General features: G+C 43.3%; 2 protein-coding genes across 3 annotated transcripts; one reads left to right on the top strand and one right to left on the bottom strand.

Annotated features, from left to right (window-relative positions):
- Positions 1-3,580: 3,580 nt before the first annotated feature.
- On the bottom strand, positions 3,581-6,311 carry LOC125515118 (pentatricopeptide repeat-containing protein At5g27460-like). Of its 2 annotated transcripts, XR_007286821.1 has the most exons (3): positions 5,975-6,311; positions 3,967-5,485; positions 3,581-3,857 (listed from the first exon to the last, which is right to left on the bottom strand). XR_007286821.1 is itself a non-coding variant. In XM_048680545.1 (2 exons), exons 1-2 carry the CDS (start codon positions 6,269-6,271, stop codon positions 4,229-4,231), a joined length of 1,554 nt encoding a protein of 517 aa, XP_048536502.1. In that variant the 5' UTR covers positions 6,272-6,311; the 3' UTR covers positions 3,581-4,228. The 2 variants fall into 2 exon arrangements, 1 of the variants encoding a protein (XP_048536502.1); XM_048680545.1 differs by having other exon boundaries at positions 3,581-5,485.
- Positions 6,312-6,616: 305 nt separating this feature from the next.
- Positions 6,617-11,097, top strand: LOC125516965. The gene is made up of 11 exons (XM_048682218.1): positions 6,617-6,744; positions 7,628-7,755; positions 7,847-8,397; positions 8,543-8,710; positions 8,799-9,002; positions 9,134-10,106; positions 10,220-10,353; positions 10,505-10,521; positions 10,578-10,703; positions 10,818-10,965; positions 11,065-11,097. The coding sequence occupies exons 1-11, from the start codon at positions 6,617-6,619 to the stop codon at positions 11,095-11,097; spliced, it is 2,610 nt and encodes an 869-aa protein (XP_048538175.1).
- Positions 11,098-17,968: the final 6,871 nt, after the last annotated feature.

Below are 17,968 nucleotides of genomic sequence, written 5' to 3'. Positions count from 1 at the left end.
TACAAGATTACTCATCCCTATAAAGCTATAAGAACCACCTTATCCTGTTCTTACAGAAGTATGAAGCATTCCAAGCTTCTCAGGATTGTCTACATATATACAACAATGATCCTCCACAATAAAAGCATATAATCATCCTCGGTTAAGAAACAATTACTTCACAAAGCAAAGCCAAAAATTAACCTTGCCTGCTAAGTAATGAAGTGTTGTTTTGTCATGTGATGATCTCGGTCTAATCTTCAGTTCTATTTTTCCACGTAAGCTGAAATGCTATATACCATGTGACTGGGTCACAGGTTGTTACATTTCATAGTTACACATTGCCTGTTATATCTACCTTGCTAGCACGTATGATCAAGTGGTCCATTTCTTCATCTATAACCATGTCATCTCTTGCCATCATCTCGGAAACGTGTGTTGGCAGCATGATATCTGCTTTAAATATATGGTCGAAGAACGGAATTGTACAGGGGCAAACTTATTAGGTTAAACTTTTGAAGAAGCTTAATGTATCTGCTTGCATCGCCCGCACTTCCTTGCTCCTCGAAGAACATTGTGATGGCCTCAGCTAGTTTAACTGGAGGTCTCCAATGGCAACTCTTCATTAAGATAAAGCTTTCTTCATGGCATTGACAGCTTTGTCCATCTACCTACTCTGAACAAATCCCTCCATCAATATCTCTCACATCTTGTAGTTTGGGCATGCGCCTTTCTGTAGCATGTGGAGATGAAGCTTCTCAGCCTTTTCAATCCATCTATTCCTCACATAAGCACCTAGAAGAACATTTGAAACCCGCACATCATGCTTCCTGCACTCCGCTTCCCAGCTTCCAAAAATCCAACCATAGGGTTCTCAATAGAGTTTCCAACCGTGCTAGAATGCTTTCATCCTTATGACAACCATCTCCAACTTATCCTCTTCCTGCAACCCGCACATCTGGCCTACTGTACTTTTTTTTCAACCAAGCATCCCCTTTTCCATTAATCACTTAATAGAAAGATAACCGAGTTTTCATCCTTATTACAACCATCTCCAACACTACTAATCGACATACTAAAGATGGAAACTAGGAAAGAGAGAGCGAGTTGGAGCACTACCAGGAAACCCGCTATAAATGCTCGACCTCGGAACATCTATCACGGGACAAAAATCTGATAGCACCACAATCACCAAATAACACCATAACACTTTCACAAGAAAATGCACAAAAGAACAAAGTCAACAGAACCAAAAAATCACGATCAGATAGAACGCTCTGCTTCTCAGGGACATCAAAGCAGCAAAGAGGCGACTTCCAGGAATACCCCGCGCACCATGATATCAACATCCTGCTTTCAGCAATAGAGCAGGATCCACACGCGGCGGTTTCAACTGATGCGCCAGTGATGTAGCTTCTTTCAACACGCATGTACTACTGTACTAGCCGAACAGAGGCACGATGGATTTGCCTAGCTTCAGTGCATCCTATGTCGGTCTTGTTGCCATCAAATTGAGGCGTCTTGTGTGTGCTCGTCACGCGGCGGATCAATCCGGCTAGCTTTGTTCTCTTCGTACGTGCAAGTCTCCTGAGATCAATAAACTTGCTTAGGTAGCCTGCTTCGTACGTGCTATAAGGAACAACCGAGCTGACAAGCTCTTGTTAAGCAACTTCAAAATTGAAATTAAATTATGATATTATAGGCCATTTGATTAAGAAAACGGAAAAAATCTACTCAACTGAACAAAACGTCAAAAATTTGGAGGAAAAGCTAGAACTTAGTGTGATTTCAAATACGCCAGGGCCGACCAAAAACACTGACGACTAAGGTTTAACTTAGTATTCCCACAAAAAAAAAGGTTTAACCCAGTACATAGAGAATGACCAACAAGTTTCTACAATGTTCGCTTTATAGCCTTACAGGTCCATGGTAAAAGAGAAAAGGTAGGGAGCAGGTAATGAAACAGAGTAGCGGAGTTTCAGAAAGTTAGTAAGTTAATAGTAACACACAAGAGCTTGACGTCCGTTCGATTGAGGACCACGGTCAATAGTCATTCTCGAATGCCTAAAGCGGTATGTGATGTAGTCAGCGTCGGATCAAAGGCAGATGACGAATGGAGGGTGCAGAGAGCTTGCTGCCAAAACGGTACATGATTTGAATTAACTGAAGATGATGAATTCTTCAGACTAGAGGGTGCAGAGATCTTGCCGCCGAAATGGAGGGTGCAGAGAGCTTGCCGCCACAACAACGATCAACCATGTACTTGTGTCAAGGGTGTCAAGATAGTGGTCATAGTTCTTCCGCGAGATTTCTTTGATAAGAGTTGTGATCCTGTAGTCCATCGGTAGTTCCCGGTGCATCCTATGCCCATACCTATCAATTTCATATCCCTATGTGTGTATAGACACAAATTGCTAATGCACAAGATTGGAATTGTGTAATTCCAAGGCAGAGATGTAAAATGGTAAATAAGATATCATCTTTCGCTTAGAGAAGCATTGCTCCTTATAAAAGAACTTGGGTGGTGATGGTAGGGAGTGACATGAAGGCATTGGTCCTTCGGTCAGTCAATAGCTGGCCTAGTACTTCTCATCTTAAACTTCTACTCATGTAGGTAGATAGCTGAAAAGAATTGGGGCTAAGAAACCCATGAGCTTGGTCCTTGGTAGGTTAGCGGGTGCGAGAGCTTTAACAGTACTTTAAACAAACAATGTATTTCCTTACTAGGAAGAATTGTGGCATATATTGCCATTCGAAACTCTGTACTGAGATCAAGATTTTAAGGTGAAACACCTATCATATGCAGTTCATTATTGCAAAGAGAAAAGGCAAGCCAAGTACAACCAATGTTGCCTGGTTTCACTAAACTCCATGGATGACATTGAAGATGAATAACTACAGTACTCAGAGACAGCAAGTCCTGAAAAAAAATGTATCGCATAGAATTACAACACTACTCATCCCTATAAAACTATACGAGCCACCTTATCTCGTTCTTCCGGATCCATCTAGCGACTGTGACGCCTGCTTTCTCTAGCCATCCATCCCAGCCAAGCTTGGAGAACGGTTGCTTTCTCAAGATGGCAGGAGATGGCGGCATGTCGAATGATTCTGACAGACAGGCATGTCGGTAGGAAATGAATGTTGTGATCCATCGGTAGTTCCTGGTGCCTCCTATGCCCATTGCTATTAATTTCCAATCCCTATGTGTGTAGAGACACAAATAACTTATGTACAAAATTGGAATTGTGTAATTCCAAGGCAGAGAAGTAATATGGTTTTTTCAAAAAGGAGAAGTAATATGGTAAAAAGATATTCATCTTTAGCTTAAAGAAGCACCGCTCCTTATAAAAGAACTTGGATGGTGATGGTAGGGAGTGACATGAAGCCATTGGTCCTCCGGTAGGTCAATAGCTGGCCTAGTACTTCTCATCTTAAACTTCTACTCCAGTAAGAAGTGTGGCTAAGAATGCCATGAGCTTGGTCCTTAGTAGGTTAGCGGGTGCGACAGCTTTAACCATTCTTTATAAACAAATAATGAATTTTCTTAGTAGGAAGAATGGTATTGCCTTTCGGAACTCTGTACCAAGATCAAGAATTTAATGTGACACGCCTAGCCAATGCACTTTATTATTACAAAGAGAAAACACGAACCAAGTACAACCAATGTTGCCTAGTTTGACAAAACTCCAGGGATGATATTGAAGATGAATAACTACAGTATTCAGAGACAACAAATCTTTGAAAAAGGAAAATACACACACAAGTACATCACTAATCATCTCTATAAAGCTATAAGAACCACCTAATCCGGTTCTTACAGAAGTATGAAGGCCTCCAAATCTCTCAGGATCGTCTTTGTACAGGCAACAGAGATCCTACACAATAAAAGCATATAATCGTCATCTCTGTTAAGAAATAAGAATTCACTTTGCTCATGACTAATCATCCCAATAAAGCTATAAGAACCCATTATCCGGTTCTCACAAAAGTATGAAGCCCTCCAAATTTCTCAGGCTCGTCTCAAGTACATACAACGGAGATCCTCCACAATAAAAGCATATAATTGTCATCTCTGTGAGAAATCATCACTTCAGATGACAGACAAGAATTCACTTTGCTTGCCTGCTAAGCAATGAAATGTTGTTTTGTCATGTGTTTTTCTCAGTCTAATCTGCAGTTCTATTTTGCGACATCAGCAAAATGCTATATAGCATGTGTCTGGATCACAGGCTGTTACATTTCATAGTTACACATCGCCTCTGATATCTATCTTGCTAGCACGTATGATCAAGTGGTCCATTTCTTCATCCATAACAATGTCATCTCTTGCTATCATCTCGGAAATGTTTGTTGGCACCACGGTATCAGCTTTAATATATGCTTGAAGCACGGACTTGTACAGGGGCAAGCTTGTCAGGTTAAACTTTTGAAGAAGCTTAATATATCTGCTTGCATCATCCGTGTTTCCTTGCTCCTCGAAGAATGCTGCGATGGCCTCAACCAGTTTGAGTGGAGGTCTCCAATGGCAGCTCTTCATTAGAGATAAAGCTTTCTTCATGGCATTGACAGCCTTGTCCATCTGCCTACTCTGAACAAATCCCTCCATCAATATCTCCCACGTCTTGTAGTTTGGCCGTGCACCTTTCTCGAGCATGTGCAGATGAAGCTTCTCAGCCTTTTCAATCCACCCGTTCCTCACATAAGCACCTAGAAGAACATTTGAAACCCGCACATCATGCTTCCTGCACACCGCTTCCCAGCTTCCAAATATCCACTCAGCCCGGTCAATGTCGCCAACTTTTATCAAACATAAAATAGCAGTCATGTAGTTAGCAGCGGGGATTCTACCTGGGACACATTTACTAGCCTCCCACAGTCTCATAACCCCATCGCTGTCACCCAGAGCAGCGTAACATGTCATTACAAAAGAATATCCTAAGCGCTGTGTTGTTGATAATGTTGTTTCGGCCGTCCTAAGGCAAGCCAGGGCTTTACTATTCAGTCCATGCTTCTTGAAGATGTTGGCCAATGTACAGTATGTGCTCCAACCAACCTCAATTGTGCCATCATTAACCATCTCCTTGAAGACTGATTGTACAGACGAAACATCAGAGACAGAGCATGCGTTCATCCAAAGGTTATATGAGAGAGCATTCCTGGGAATGTTGTTGCGTTTCATCAGATCGATTACACTGAACACCTTCTCATACTGACATGTTGCAACATAGAGTTTCATCATTTCATTGAACGAGTGAGGATCGACGGGCAGCCCAATACTCTGCAGGCTAGCCATAAAGGACTCTGCTTTCTGAACATTTCTGTCAGCAACATAGCAATGGAGGAGAGGGAATGAGGCAGCTTCCCTTGAAGCAGAGTTTGGTAATTTGTTGTAATATTCCTCAGCTTGAGAAGTACCGTGCACTTTCGCAATCAAGTCCAGTCTAGCTGCATGATCCAATGGTAATAGTTTAATTTCTTTGCGTGAGTCCATCCATGATAAAATCTGCAGGGCAACAGAAGTTTTTTTAGCCTGTGCCAGTTGTAATTTTCAACTCTAGCCTACATGGGACTAAAACAATCACGAATTGCCAATCGGCAGAAGTGCCAGATTCCCGTCTCGAGAGTTTTGATCAAACAATATGAAGAGTTTGAATTGACCAGTTCTTCCTCTGCAAGCAGAGATTTTAAAGGGTCTGAAATTTTTTACAGAGTTGCGGTTAATCAGTTCTTCCTTCGCAATTAACCTCTCAATACTTGCTGTCAGTCAATAAAAACAGGGGAACGAAGGTGCAATTATTCCTAATAAGATGTAAAGCGACGACCGAGGAATGGCCTAATTGGGTTCATCTCCATGTTATCAGATTTTTCAGTTCAAAAATGGCATATGAGTTAGTGTCACTGTACAAGGCAAATAGCTGGATTTTCAGTCGATGAAGAGCCTGAAGTTTAAAACTAGAGTTCAGAGAGGGGACTACTGGTTGAAGCCGCTGACCTCGAGAGCGTGGCCGTAGCGGCGTGCGCGGCGGAGCTGGGAGACGGCACGCTGGAGGTCCGGCCGCCAGACGCGGCCGCGCTCCTGGGCCCATCCGTCGATGGCCGCGGCCGCCGCGCCCGGCGACCGGAGGCAGAGGAGGCGCCACGAGAGGGGGTCGCCCTCGCGCTCGCCGGCGGTGGCCGGAGTGTCGAAGGAGGAGGAAGAGGAGCAGGAGGAGAGGGAGGCGGGTTTAGGGTTCGAGCGCGAGGAGAGCAGGCGGAGGAGGCGGCGCGCGACAGCGGCGGCCATGGCCATGGGGCCGGCTCGGTACCTGTCGTGGACTGCCTTTGGGTGTGTCCGTAACCTGAATCCGTTTAGACGGCGGTTTTACATGAGAAAAGTCAATTCGTCGAGCATGAAACACATTTGGAAAACGCTTCCTTCCAACGGACTGATTTCTCGCTCGCGTAAATCTCCTCGCGCACCGTCCGATCGCGAGAGATCCGATGGACCCGGTGTAGCGCACGACGCGAGCTGACAAGGACGCGTCTATCGGGTCGGGTTGTCTCACCCGCACCCCCTTCCCTCACCCCTACCCACATTGCAACATTTTTCCCTTTTCTGTTCGTTCCTCTCCCCCAAGCTCGCTCCAAATCTCCGATGCGACGGTCGTCGCGGCGTCCAGCTCCCGGGGCGGCGAAGCTGACGCGAGGTCGACGAGGGGAGGCGCGCGAGGAGGTCCGCGAGGAGGCGGCTGAAGACATGGACGTCGACAATCTGCAGGATAGGTACCTCCGATCCTTCTCCAAAATAATCCGGAAATGGCCGCAGTAGAAATTCGTAGTAGAAATCTTGTAGGTTCGACGTCCCAAACGATCTATTTTAGGGGAGGCGGATCGCTGGCTTGCCGGAGTTTTAGGGGCGGGCTCGCCGGTAGACATCTATTTTTTGGGAGAGGCGCGGTGGTCTTTGTTCTGGATCTGGAGCAGGAGTTTTGTCAGAGCCCATACACTCTCTCCGGGATCTCGTGCTCGCAACTGCATCTGTTTCAAGCTTGTTGCAATCTTCCACGTCTTTGCACTGCACCTTGCTGAAGGTCATCAGTAATGGTATATGTGTGTGTGTGTGCTGCTGCTTTTTTGACAGGTTTTGGTGGTGCTCACGACTACTGCTGCAATGTCGTTGACTGCATGTGGATTTATGTAGATGGTTGCTGCTGTTTTTATGTGTGTAGCAGGTATGATGATGTAGAGATATGATTAGGCGGTTTTTTGCATTTGTAGTACTTGTGAGTTGTAGATTTTAGTGTAGTTTTGTCTGTTGTTGTGTTTGTCCAGGAGGCAGTTGTGTTGCATTGCAGTACATGTTACCCCAGGATTTTACCCATATTGCATGAAAATTGCAGAAGTAGTTGTTTGTGTTTGTTTTTATTTGATATCTGTTAGTGATAGTTATATAGGTTTTCCCTTTCAGAAGTTAGTGAAGATGCTACATTGCAATTTTTTTATGTGGCCTCCTAAAATGAATGACCAACCAGCATTTTTATGCAATGACCAAGTATATTTCAGATTTTTTTTCACAAGTTTCAGATTTTCATGCATTCCTTCTCTATAGCTTTTAGTGTTGTTAATGGGTGTTCTGAACATTTCCTTTTTGTTCTTTTTTTTGCAGTGATCCAAAAATGGATGATGATGAATCTTCCGATGGGTCGTTTTCAACGTGCTTTTCAGCTAGCCGTGAGGTTGCAGACAAGGAGCTGAATGCTAACAAGAAGGCAGTGCTAGAGAAGTCGAGTTTTGGTTCGTTGTTGAAGATCAGACCATTTTTTGTACCTCTCGAGCTGATTGACTAGGTAGTTATGAGAATTGACACTAAGCATTCTTTGTTCAGGTACCTTCAAATCACCCTCTGGCACATTTCATTTTGTGTGTGTCTCTGTTGCAATGTTCTTTATTTGGAATTGCATAGCAATGTTCTTCGTCCTCGAATTTGACATGTGCCTTTTTGTCAGCCATAAAAACAAGACTATATTGTTCACTAGAGACATGGTGCACAAAATTTTTAATATCCCATCCGGACCAAGGGCAGTGGAGCTGCTGAAGAGGAACGAACGTTGCGAGCTGCGCGACATATATCGAGAAGGCACAAGGGCTCCAATGAAGAAATCCATTTCTGTAATCAAGAAAGCATCGGATAATGATGTTGTTACTTTAGAGAGGACTTGGGTTCTTTTATGCCTTGCTCTCGTGCTAGTTCCTGGCACCGGCAACATGGTCTCGTTGGACTACCTTGCTAGCTTGAAGGACTTGGATGAACTGAATGAGTTTGCGTGGGACGAGCATGTGTTGGCAACTGCGTTGAGGGAGGCGAGGAATTACCAACTAAAGAGGGAGGCTGGGGCAAGTGGCTTCTGGATAGGCGGTTGTCTACCTATGTTCGTGGTATGCCAAACACAAATCATTTTGTCTATGTTTTCATTGGTTCATATTTTTGCTTTACTTTATTTTATTTTATTTTATTCTGCTCGCAACAATCATATGTACGACACAACCTTCTGATTTGTTTTCTTTTCAAAAATATTTGTAGTTAATTTACATGGATTTCCTGGATGTGCCTCGGTCATTGATTAGTGAGGAGACGTTCAACTACTCGCTGCCCAGGGCTTGCTTTGTGTGCAATGCAGATTTTGAGCTTGTTAAAGATTTTGACAGGAACAAGCTCACCCTCGAGACGGTTGATTTTGGAAAGCGCAATGTAAGAGCAGACCCAATCTTCCTTTTTCTAAAGATTTCTTTCGGTGATAAACATCTTACTTTCTTCTTTTGGTGATTGTTGTATGCAGCATCGTCCTTTGTCTCAAACGCCATATGCAATACTGAAGGCGGACAAGCAATGTGAGGGTCAGAATCAACATCATCCGGCAAATATCACTAATAGAGCTGACAAAGCCAACACTCAAGTCAGTGTTGAGGGTGATTTAGGCGCTAAGTTTCGCGTCTCTCTGGATGAGTGGCTGCAGCCGCTCCCTTCCTGCCAAGAGTTAGAGGTAGAAATGCACTACCTTGTTAAAACCAATTAATTTAAGTGCATGATTTTGCTTCTTTGTGTTCTTTTGATCTTCTTTTCATATTTATTTATGCTTACCCCCATTTGTTTGTTTCTTATTTTCTGTGCCAGATACCTTTGCACTTGAAGCCTATATATGAGAAGCACAAAAATCTCTATACGGCAGAGTTGAAGAATGTTGTTACCTCTTTTGGGCAGGTCCTGCAGTCAACTTTCTGCAAGCGGTTGGGTCTCATGTTGATGGAAGCGCACTCCAATGCAGTGTCAAACCATGAGCACAGGAGTGAAGGTTTTGTCGCCCAAAGAGTCATTGCAACAAGCAGTGTCGAGCGCACGGGAGCGGTGACTTTTGGCACCCCAACAGCCACTGCAGCAGGCATTGCTATCCACTCTTCCAAGTGTCCATTATCGGATCCTGATTCCCGGGAAGAAGCAGGTGCTGATGATCAGAACAAGGCACAACCTGGTGGTGTAGTTGCTACTCCCAAAGTAGTGGAGACCGGTGCATTAGGTGAGAAGGTTGGGGTGGAAGCGAAACAGGGGGCGGGTCAAAGCACAAGCGTTGCTAAGCGTTCCAGGAGTGCTGCGTTGCAACAAGGTGAGAGTAGCAATCATTCTCATGGGAAGGATTGTGTGGAGCAGGAGGAAGTTATACATCAGGGCGGAAAGGTGACCCCCAAAGATGTTTGCAACATGGATCCTTCGGGAGCTTTTGATAAGGTTGAAACACCAGTTCTTTCCCAGGGCACGGTGCAGGCAATGATGGTAACTTCCTTGGAGTGGGAAGATGGCCCATCTTGTGCTCTTTTCGTGGAGGGGACCGAAGACTATGAGTGGATGAATCAAAAAGTAGACATACCAGTCAAGCATGTGCAGACACCAAATGCTTCTAGCTCTGATGTGCAGAATTCAATCCCATTAGTGCCAAACTTTGACAACACTCTTCAAGTTGAAAGGCCTAGCAACCTCCCAACCGCAACATTTGACACAGCTCCAAAGCTCCCTAGGGCAAACGACATTCCGGGGCCTGTGTTTGATGTGTCCCCCATCTCATTAAAAAACGCTTCCTCCGATGGACCTCAAGGTTTTTTCTTGCTTCAGAACACAAGCTCTTTTTATCTAAGAGTTTTCTCAGTGCGTTTCCTTTTTGCATTCTCATTTTTCTCTCTGTTTTTGTGTTGTTGCAATGCTGTGCAGTAGTAGTGGATTTGCACGAGACAACCGAGGCGAATGTTGCGGTCAGGGGTGAGTCCAACAGTCTTGGTAAACAGTCAAAGAAGAAAAGGGTGGCTCTCTCCTCAGACAATGTGCCAACGATGAAGAAGATTAAGGTTGATGCACACGGTGATGCCTTACACCATCAGTATGTAATGACCAGATACAAGACAAGAAAACCAAAGAAAAACGAGCTTCTGTGAGTCATATGATGATGCTTTTCTATTACTCATTTTTGCCTGAAATCTTTTTTTTGTGTTTCCATAGATGAAAGAGTTTGATATGTGAGCATATCTCTTGCTGTTTTTATCTAAAATCAACACAAATTTTCTTTTTACAGGCCCGACTTCATTGAAATAGATGGCTTCCATACATCTCTCGAGAATTTTCATGCATCTCTAAAGCCAAGAGCGGAGATTGACAATGAGGTCATGACCTTATACCTGAAGACATTCAACTATGATCAGTCAGTGAAGAAGAAGAAGCCAAAAAATTTGTTTTCTCAGTGTTGATGAGTGTTAGTGTTCAAATCTCTTTTTTTCTATCTGTTGTTTCAATGCTTTTTTGATTTATCATATAGTTGTGGTCTGCCCTCTAATATTTTTTTGTTTTGTGATTTTCTCCATCAGTTGAAACTCAGTGCTGAGCCAGATGTGTTTGATCCGAAGGTGTGCGAAAAAGAATTTAAGAATGCTTGCTTACAAAATCACATTTCAAAATCTGACCTGGTAAGTTCTTATCTTGTTCCATCTTGCATTCTTTTTCTATTTTTTTACATTTTTTTCTAAATGGATTTTCTGGTTCTGCGTTGTTTTGATGCATTGCAGCTATTCTTCATGGTTGTACACAAAAAGCACTAGGCAGTAGTTGCTAACATCACCCAAAAGGAGTTCAATATCTTTGACTCCATCAGGAACTCGGAAGACCTTTTTGAGATGGACATGATCACTAAGAATGTGGTAATGCTCCTGTTGGAGTTTGGCGCAACAAATCTTTTCCTTCTTTTTTGCTTTTCCACACCGCACACTTATGCATTTTGTTTGTCCATGTTTTCTCGGGTTTGATCAGGTCGCAAACATCAAGAGTGTTGCAATGAGGGAGCCACTTTTTAAGCACAATCTCGAGTCTTACTCGCTATTCACCCCACTTGATTACCCTCAACAAAAAACTTAGTAAACATTTTTGTCCCACTAGAATATGTGTTTATTTTGCATTTAGAGACATTTTTCTATTTTTTCACCTAAATCTGCTTTTGCATTTTATAACTATATACCTTCTATTTTTTCAGCTATAACTGTGGCCACTATAGTATTTTATACGTGGAGAATTGGGATGGCCTTGTTATGCTGTCATTTGGCGAGGTATTTTCTTTAGATTGAAAACCATATTTTTTGTGTAATTCTTCTCAACTCGATTGGGATCTGTTTCATGACTAAATTTTTACTTGTTTCCTGTCTTATTGCTTCCTAGGATTACATCCCAAACCTTCGGAAACGCATTGCAGTAGATCTGTTGAGACACCCAAGCAACAAGTTGGACCCCGCACATCAGCTAAAGCTGCTTCTTCAGCGTTAGATGGGGGTTTTCAAGCTTCTGAAACAGGAGGAGTCTTGGCGGCGGTGGCCTAGTACTGCTGACGCGAGTTTTTGTAGCTAGCTCGAGTGTAGTTGGGAGCATGTTCTTGTAGCCAGCTCGAGTGTAGTTGAGAGCTTGTTCTTCTAGCCAGCTCGACTGAACTTTTTTCACAATGCAACTCTGAATGAAGTTCACAGGAATGTTTCATTGTGTGACTGTATGCAAGGATTTGTTTTTTGTGAAGCCTATTCAAGATTGTTTGTCAGCTTATGCAAGGATTATTTGTTTTTTACTTGCCTTTTCAAGAAGATTGTTGATATACTTTGACCGTACCTGGCCTGAGATCTTTTTTCTCACAAGTTGTTACAGTGTATCTGCTAGTATCTCTATTAATCATATATATATACACATCTTTTTTTATATGGATTTAGTAATTACAGTGAAGTTCGACATCATCAATGAAAGTCAATACACTGTACTCACACATGTAATCGTGTGCGAAGTTGAATAATCGCAACAATAGGGTGGGTTTGGGGCGATTGTCGGGCTGTTGTTTCTCTTCATCTTCATAACTTTTCAATCTCACTAAAACAAAAGGAAATGTAATGCAATATCCTTTCTATGTGGCAACGGGCATGTCAAAAGTTTTTGCTACAGTTTCTCCAGTGTGTTTTTTATGGAAAAGTTTTTAAAACAGGATGCTTCAATGTACTTGTATGTTTAAGTAGCCAGCAACAACATCATGCATTGTTGGCCCAAGGAAACCTTTCAAAATAAAAGCTACAATGGTGGAAGTACAATGAGCCAGCAACAATATCATAAGCAACAGGGGGAATTGTAATTTTAGAAAAAGAAGAGCATTATATGAGGCACAACTCAATGCATGATGAAATAACTACCTTTTGTCCTCTAATGTAAATTGCACCATTCTCTTTGTCAAGAAACTAATCTATGTAACCAATATTACAAATGTGTAGTAGCAAGAGAGTTTTCTTTTTCTTTTTCTGGTCGAAGTTGATCACAGCCTAAGCTCTGTTGCTCTAGCCATGCTAGCATCTGTCTTCATTGCAGCTTTTAGGTAGGGACATTCTTGCATAGCATGACCTTGCTCTTCGCAGTAGGGACATTTTTTGACCCCCATTGTAGCCTTCAAGTACTGGCATGTTTGGACACCGTGACCTTCTTCGTTGTAGTACGAGCAAGGAGGCGCTTTCTTCTTTGGTCCAGGTTTTCCTCTGGGCTTGGTTTGCTTCTTTTCATCTTTCTTAGCATTGTTCTTATGTGCATCTTCCCGTTGCTCAAGCAGAGTCTTTCTCCTCTTTGATTTTTCAGCCGGACGCCCTTTTTTGGAACACGTGCGGGGTTCTGAAGCATGGCATCGCCATCAGGTTGCGACACAGTGGTTGGCTCGGGGGTTTGTTGTTGCTGTTGCGTTGCTTGCTGCTGATTTGCTTCCTGTTGTTCTTGGAGCGCCCCTTGCTTCGCTGCAGCTATGAGGGGCTCAAGTTGGTGAGCTGCATCATTCATTATTTTGTAGGCAAGATCGTTGCTGCAAGCTTGTGAAGCCAACCATGTATACTTTCTGCACAAGGCGTTATACTTGAGAGTGTTGGTTGCAGGGTGCCCAAAATCTAGGAGACATCCACCACTGCTCATTGCCGTTGTCGCAGCTTCTGACCACCTCTCTAGCATGTATCTTTGTGGATTTTTTTGGACATTGAGATGCACCATTACCCTTATGATGTGTGCACAAATAATCCCATTCATCTCAAAACAGTTGCAGCTGCATTCAAACTTCTCCTCTGCCAACACAACATTCACTGAAAATATTCGGGGGTTCTCAAAGTAATTTGAGTGCAGCTCAAACCTCACGCTTGCATTGTCAAGAGCAGGGGCCAGGTTCATGAGGAAGCCTGTTGATGCCATGACCTCTTTTTGAAACTTGAGAAACACGCTTCGGGTATAGAAGTGAACTGCTTGGCGCTCAAAGTTGTACCTGAATGTTGCAATGAAAAGGTCAATGATTTTGAGTTTTTCAAGTTCCCTGTTCTAACCTTTTCTCTCTATAAAAGCACACACATACCTTGAGTAAAGTGGTGCAGTTGTTGCGTGGCCTATGAAAGCTTGATTGTCTTCACGGTCCAACATTGTTTCTTGAAGCACCTCATATTGTTGTACAAATCTCCAGACAGAGTCTTGAGGGTTGACAAATGTCTTGAAGTAGGAGTTGAGACCCTCAGACCGCCCTGTAGTGCTTGTAAATGGGAAGAAGTTCTTTCGGAAGTATGCTGGAGCCCAGGTCTCTCGCGTACGCCACATGTTACTTAGATGTCTGTTGTCAACCAAGTCAAAGCAATGCAGCATATGCTGCCAATTCTCCTCGAACTCATCCACCATCTCTGAATCATTGATAACCCCATAGAAAACCTGCTCAAAAATTTCATCCATGCTCAGGATCCTACCCAACTTTTCCCTTGCTTTTCGCTGGACGTGCCATTTGCAGCACCTATGCACTGTGTTTGGGAAGACATCTTTTATTGATGTTTCCATTGCCTTGTCTTGGTCAGTCATTAGGTGCAACGGGTGCTCATTATTCATTGCAATCATCCAATGTTGAAACACCCACTTGAAAGTTTCTATTTGTTCATTTGGCACCAAGGCACAACCTAGCAGCACGGTTTGCAAGTGGTTGTTCACACCAACAATAGGAGCGAAAGGCAGATTGTACCGATTTGTGCAAAATGTTGTGTCAAAGAACACACAATCTTCGTACTTTGGGTACAATGATCTTGTCCTTCCATCCACCCAAAACAGAGCTGTCACTTCGTTTGTTTCTTTGTCAACTTCTGTTGCATAGTAGAATTGAGCATTCTCAGCTTGACGCCTCTTAAAGTAAGCAACCGTCGTATCCATGTCCTGAAATGACTGATTTTGTCGCAGCCTGGAACGCGCATTTGAAACATCCCTCTTCACATATGACAGTTTCCTCCGGTCTCCGCCATGGACCATTCCAAGCATTCCCATGCAATTTGTAGTTGACAAGTTTACATCATGCATTGTCATCAGTAGTTGGTAATCTTCTTCTGGAATTTTGCGGTGTGAGCGGTAGAACCTCACAATCTCCTCACGCTGCATCAAAGGGTGTGTATGTTGTGCAACAAAGTAGGTAACAACCCACTTATTGCCCCTGAGGCCAACAATCATATGAGCTTTGCAATCATAACGCATAATCCGATTCCTCTGACGCTTGACTATCACATCCATTTCAACCCCAGCCTGCTTGCTTGATGAGCTTCCCCGTGCTGCAATTCCTTCCGAGTGGCTGCTTGTCTCACATGTAGTCTCCGGTTTGCCAACATGCACACATGAGAAGACCCTCTTTATAAGTTGTTGTGAACCTTTCTTCTGGCTGTTTTTTTGAGGAAGCTATGCGTGAGCCAAAGCCCGTTCCAAATGCGTAGTCATTATAGAACTTTTTGGCATCTTCAATTGAGTCAAATTCCATGCCAACACAGGGTAGAAGTGGCTGAGATGAAATATCATCATCCTCATCTGCATCATGCATTCCACCGTGAGTTTCTAGGACACCATCTGAATCCCCACCACCATGACTTGTGAAAGGTTGCTGAACAAAACTCTCCTCATTTGCCGCCCCATCTTCGGTATGTTACATCATTGCAACAACAGTAGAACAACACCATCAGTAGTAGTGAAGAACAACACCAGTTTTTTCATTGCAGTATGCACAAGCTTTAAATAACATATCCTTTTACAGAGTTTTATGCTTGCTGAAATTGTAGAGGCCAACAACACTATAACATACCCAAGCCCTATAATCTACTACTGCTTTTTGCTATTCAGCAATCATTTTTTTCATACAGCAGAATTTTTAACTTTGCACAAGTAATCTCTGAAATTTAAAGAAATCAATATTTTTTTCAGTGTGTGCTTACATCATGTGAATCTTAAAGCAAGCAACATTCAGTGGTGTTGCATAGCTAACACACATTCAATTAAGCTACACATCCTCTGAATCTGAAGCAATGCAACCTTCCCATTACATAACTTTTCTTCCTTATTGAATTGAAATCAAAGCAACATCTAGTTTTGTTTCAAAGCAACATCACCTCAGCTGCACACTAGTTTGTGTTAAATGACAGTGAACAATGAGCAAAGCAACAAGGGCAAGCAACAAAGCCATCAGCATAGGAAATGTCAATGCGGCAGAGAAAGGGGAAGCTCACCCAATTTGAAGCAGATCCTGTAGGGGGTGCATGAGTGAAAACAATTGGAGGATCTCTGTACATGGGACCTTGTCTCCTGGGATCTAGGGCGGTCGCCGGAGCTGAAGTTGTCCGCCGGGGAACAGAGGAACCCTCGTCGGAGTTCCAAGCCATGGCGGAGTAGGCCATGTCTCTGGCGATGTGGTGCGCCATCGCGGGAGGTGGAGTAGGTGGAGGGGTGGAGGTGGAGAGAAGGGGCGGCGCTCACGGGTCGTTGTAGTCTCCGACGAGCTAAAATCGCAGGGCAGGTGGAGGTGGAGGAAGCCCCGCGATTTGCAGCCACAGGTGGGGATCTATTCGCGTGTGGGGGCGTCTTGTTTCATTGCAATGCAGCGACCGCTACGGGCCGACGGGCTTTGCAAGGGGGAAGCGTGCACGTACAGATCGGACGGACGTGGTGCTTTACATCGGACGACCGTGAAGGTGGCTTACAAATCGCCTAGCATCGCCCGACCTACGCCTAGCACCGGCCAATTTTGGGTCACCTCATCATGATTAAATTGCTACCCCCTCTGTTCACTTTTGTAAGTCCTTTAGGATAGCTGAAATTGAACTGTTTTAGGTGTTGTCTTAAATGTCTAAATAATCTTACAAAAGTGAACGGAGAGAGTAGTACCAGTTTTCTTAACCCTAAGCTTTATGAGTTTTTGTGTGTCTAATTTTGACATGTGAAGGCGTCGTCCGAGATGGCGACTCAAGAGGCCCTAATCCAGTTATTTTCTGAGAGGCTTCGTCATGCACGGTTCCCTTGCTGCCGCCACTCAGTGTCACTAGACTTGCTCACGCGGTTGACAGCAGCGGCGGGGCAACGTTCCCATAGCATTGAGTAATCCGGAGATCGTTAGTCCATTTTGTGATTCCATCCAAAGCTCAGTAACTGTTATATAAGATATTTTCGGATGCCTTTATTTAACTAACATGTTTTTTTACCTATGATAGCAGCTTATTACTATCGCTACTGGATTGAAAATTTTATTTATGGTTGAGGAATTTGTTTTTTAAGTGTTCTATTATCTACCCAAAAGTTCTAACACTGCGCATGGTGCTGACCAATCAATTTCATAAGTGAGTTCCTGTTAATTTCCTATAGCGAGTTTCAGTTATTCTTGATATCGCAAAAATATTTCAAATTCATAATGATATATATCGACTTGTATAAAGTACATATCATGAACCGAATGCAATTAGTTTCAATGTGTACATATTATTTTCCTTGATGCGGTCAGATATGGTTGATGATAATTAACTCATTCTCCTGCAAGACTTGAATTTGGTATCTACTTCTACAAACTATATTCAAGAAATTCACATTGAATCCATTTTTTTCTTTGATAAGAACTGAATAAATTAAAGAGTTGTCATTGTAATTTACATGTTTTCATGGAAATCTAAATAGTTTTATGATGAGGTTGTTGCTTATATATCATGCTAGTCATTTTGCTTTGTAACCTCAAATATTTGATTGTAGGTTGCTTAGGCAGGGGCGGAGTCAGGGGGTGCGAGCAGGGTCAGACACACAAGTACTATGTGTAGAAATCGGCAGCATGCATATATAATTAGCACTAATTAGGAATTAAGCCCCAACAGATTTACACGGCCCTGTAAAAACGAAAGACCAATTTGGGTGTGTGGCCATGTACGTATTTTACGCCACATCGGTATGTTTTACATTCGAGGCCCTAGGTTATCTGTATTGGACGAGGGTACAGAACATAGATGGTTCCTGGGCCAATTCATCTCGTGAAGGGTTTCCCGAAAAACTAGGAGCCTTCGCTCTGGCGATCTGGCGATTAGGGTTTTCGAGTGAACGAGACGGCGGTCGCAGATTCGTCGGCGGGCTGCATCAACACTCCTGATCGGGTTGATGGCTTCA

This window comes from Triticum urartu, chromosome 6, assembly GCF_003073215.2.
Source record: "Triticum urartu cultivar G1812 chromosome 6, Tu2.1, whole genome shotgun sequence".
Classification (NCBI taxonomy): domain Eukaryota; kingdom Viridiplantae; phylum Streptophyta; class Magnoliopsida; order Poales; family Poaceae; genus Triticum; species Triticum urartu.
The sequence above is the reverse complement of the archived record's forward strand: the minus strand, read 5'-3'. Positions and strand labels throughout refer to the sequence as shown.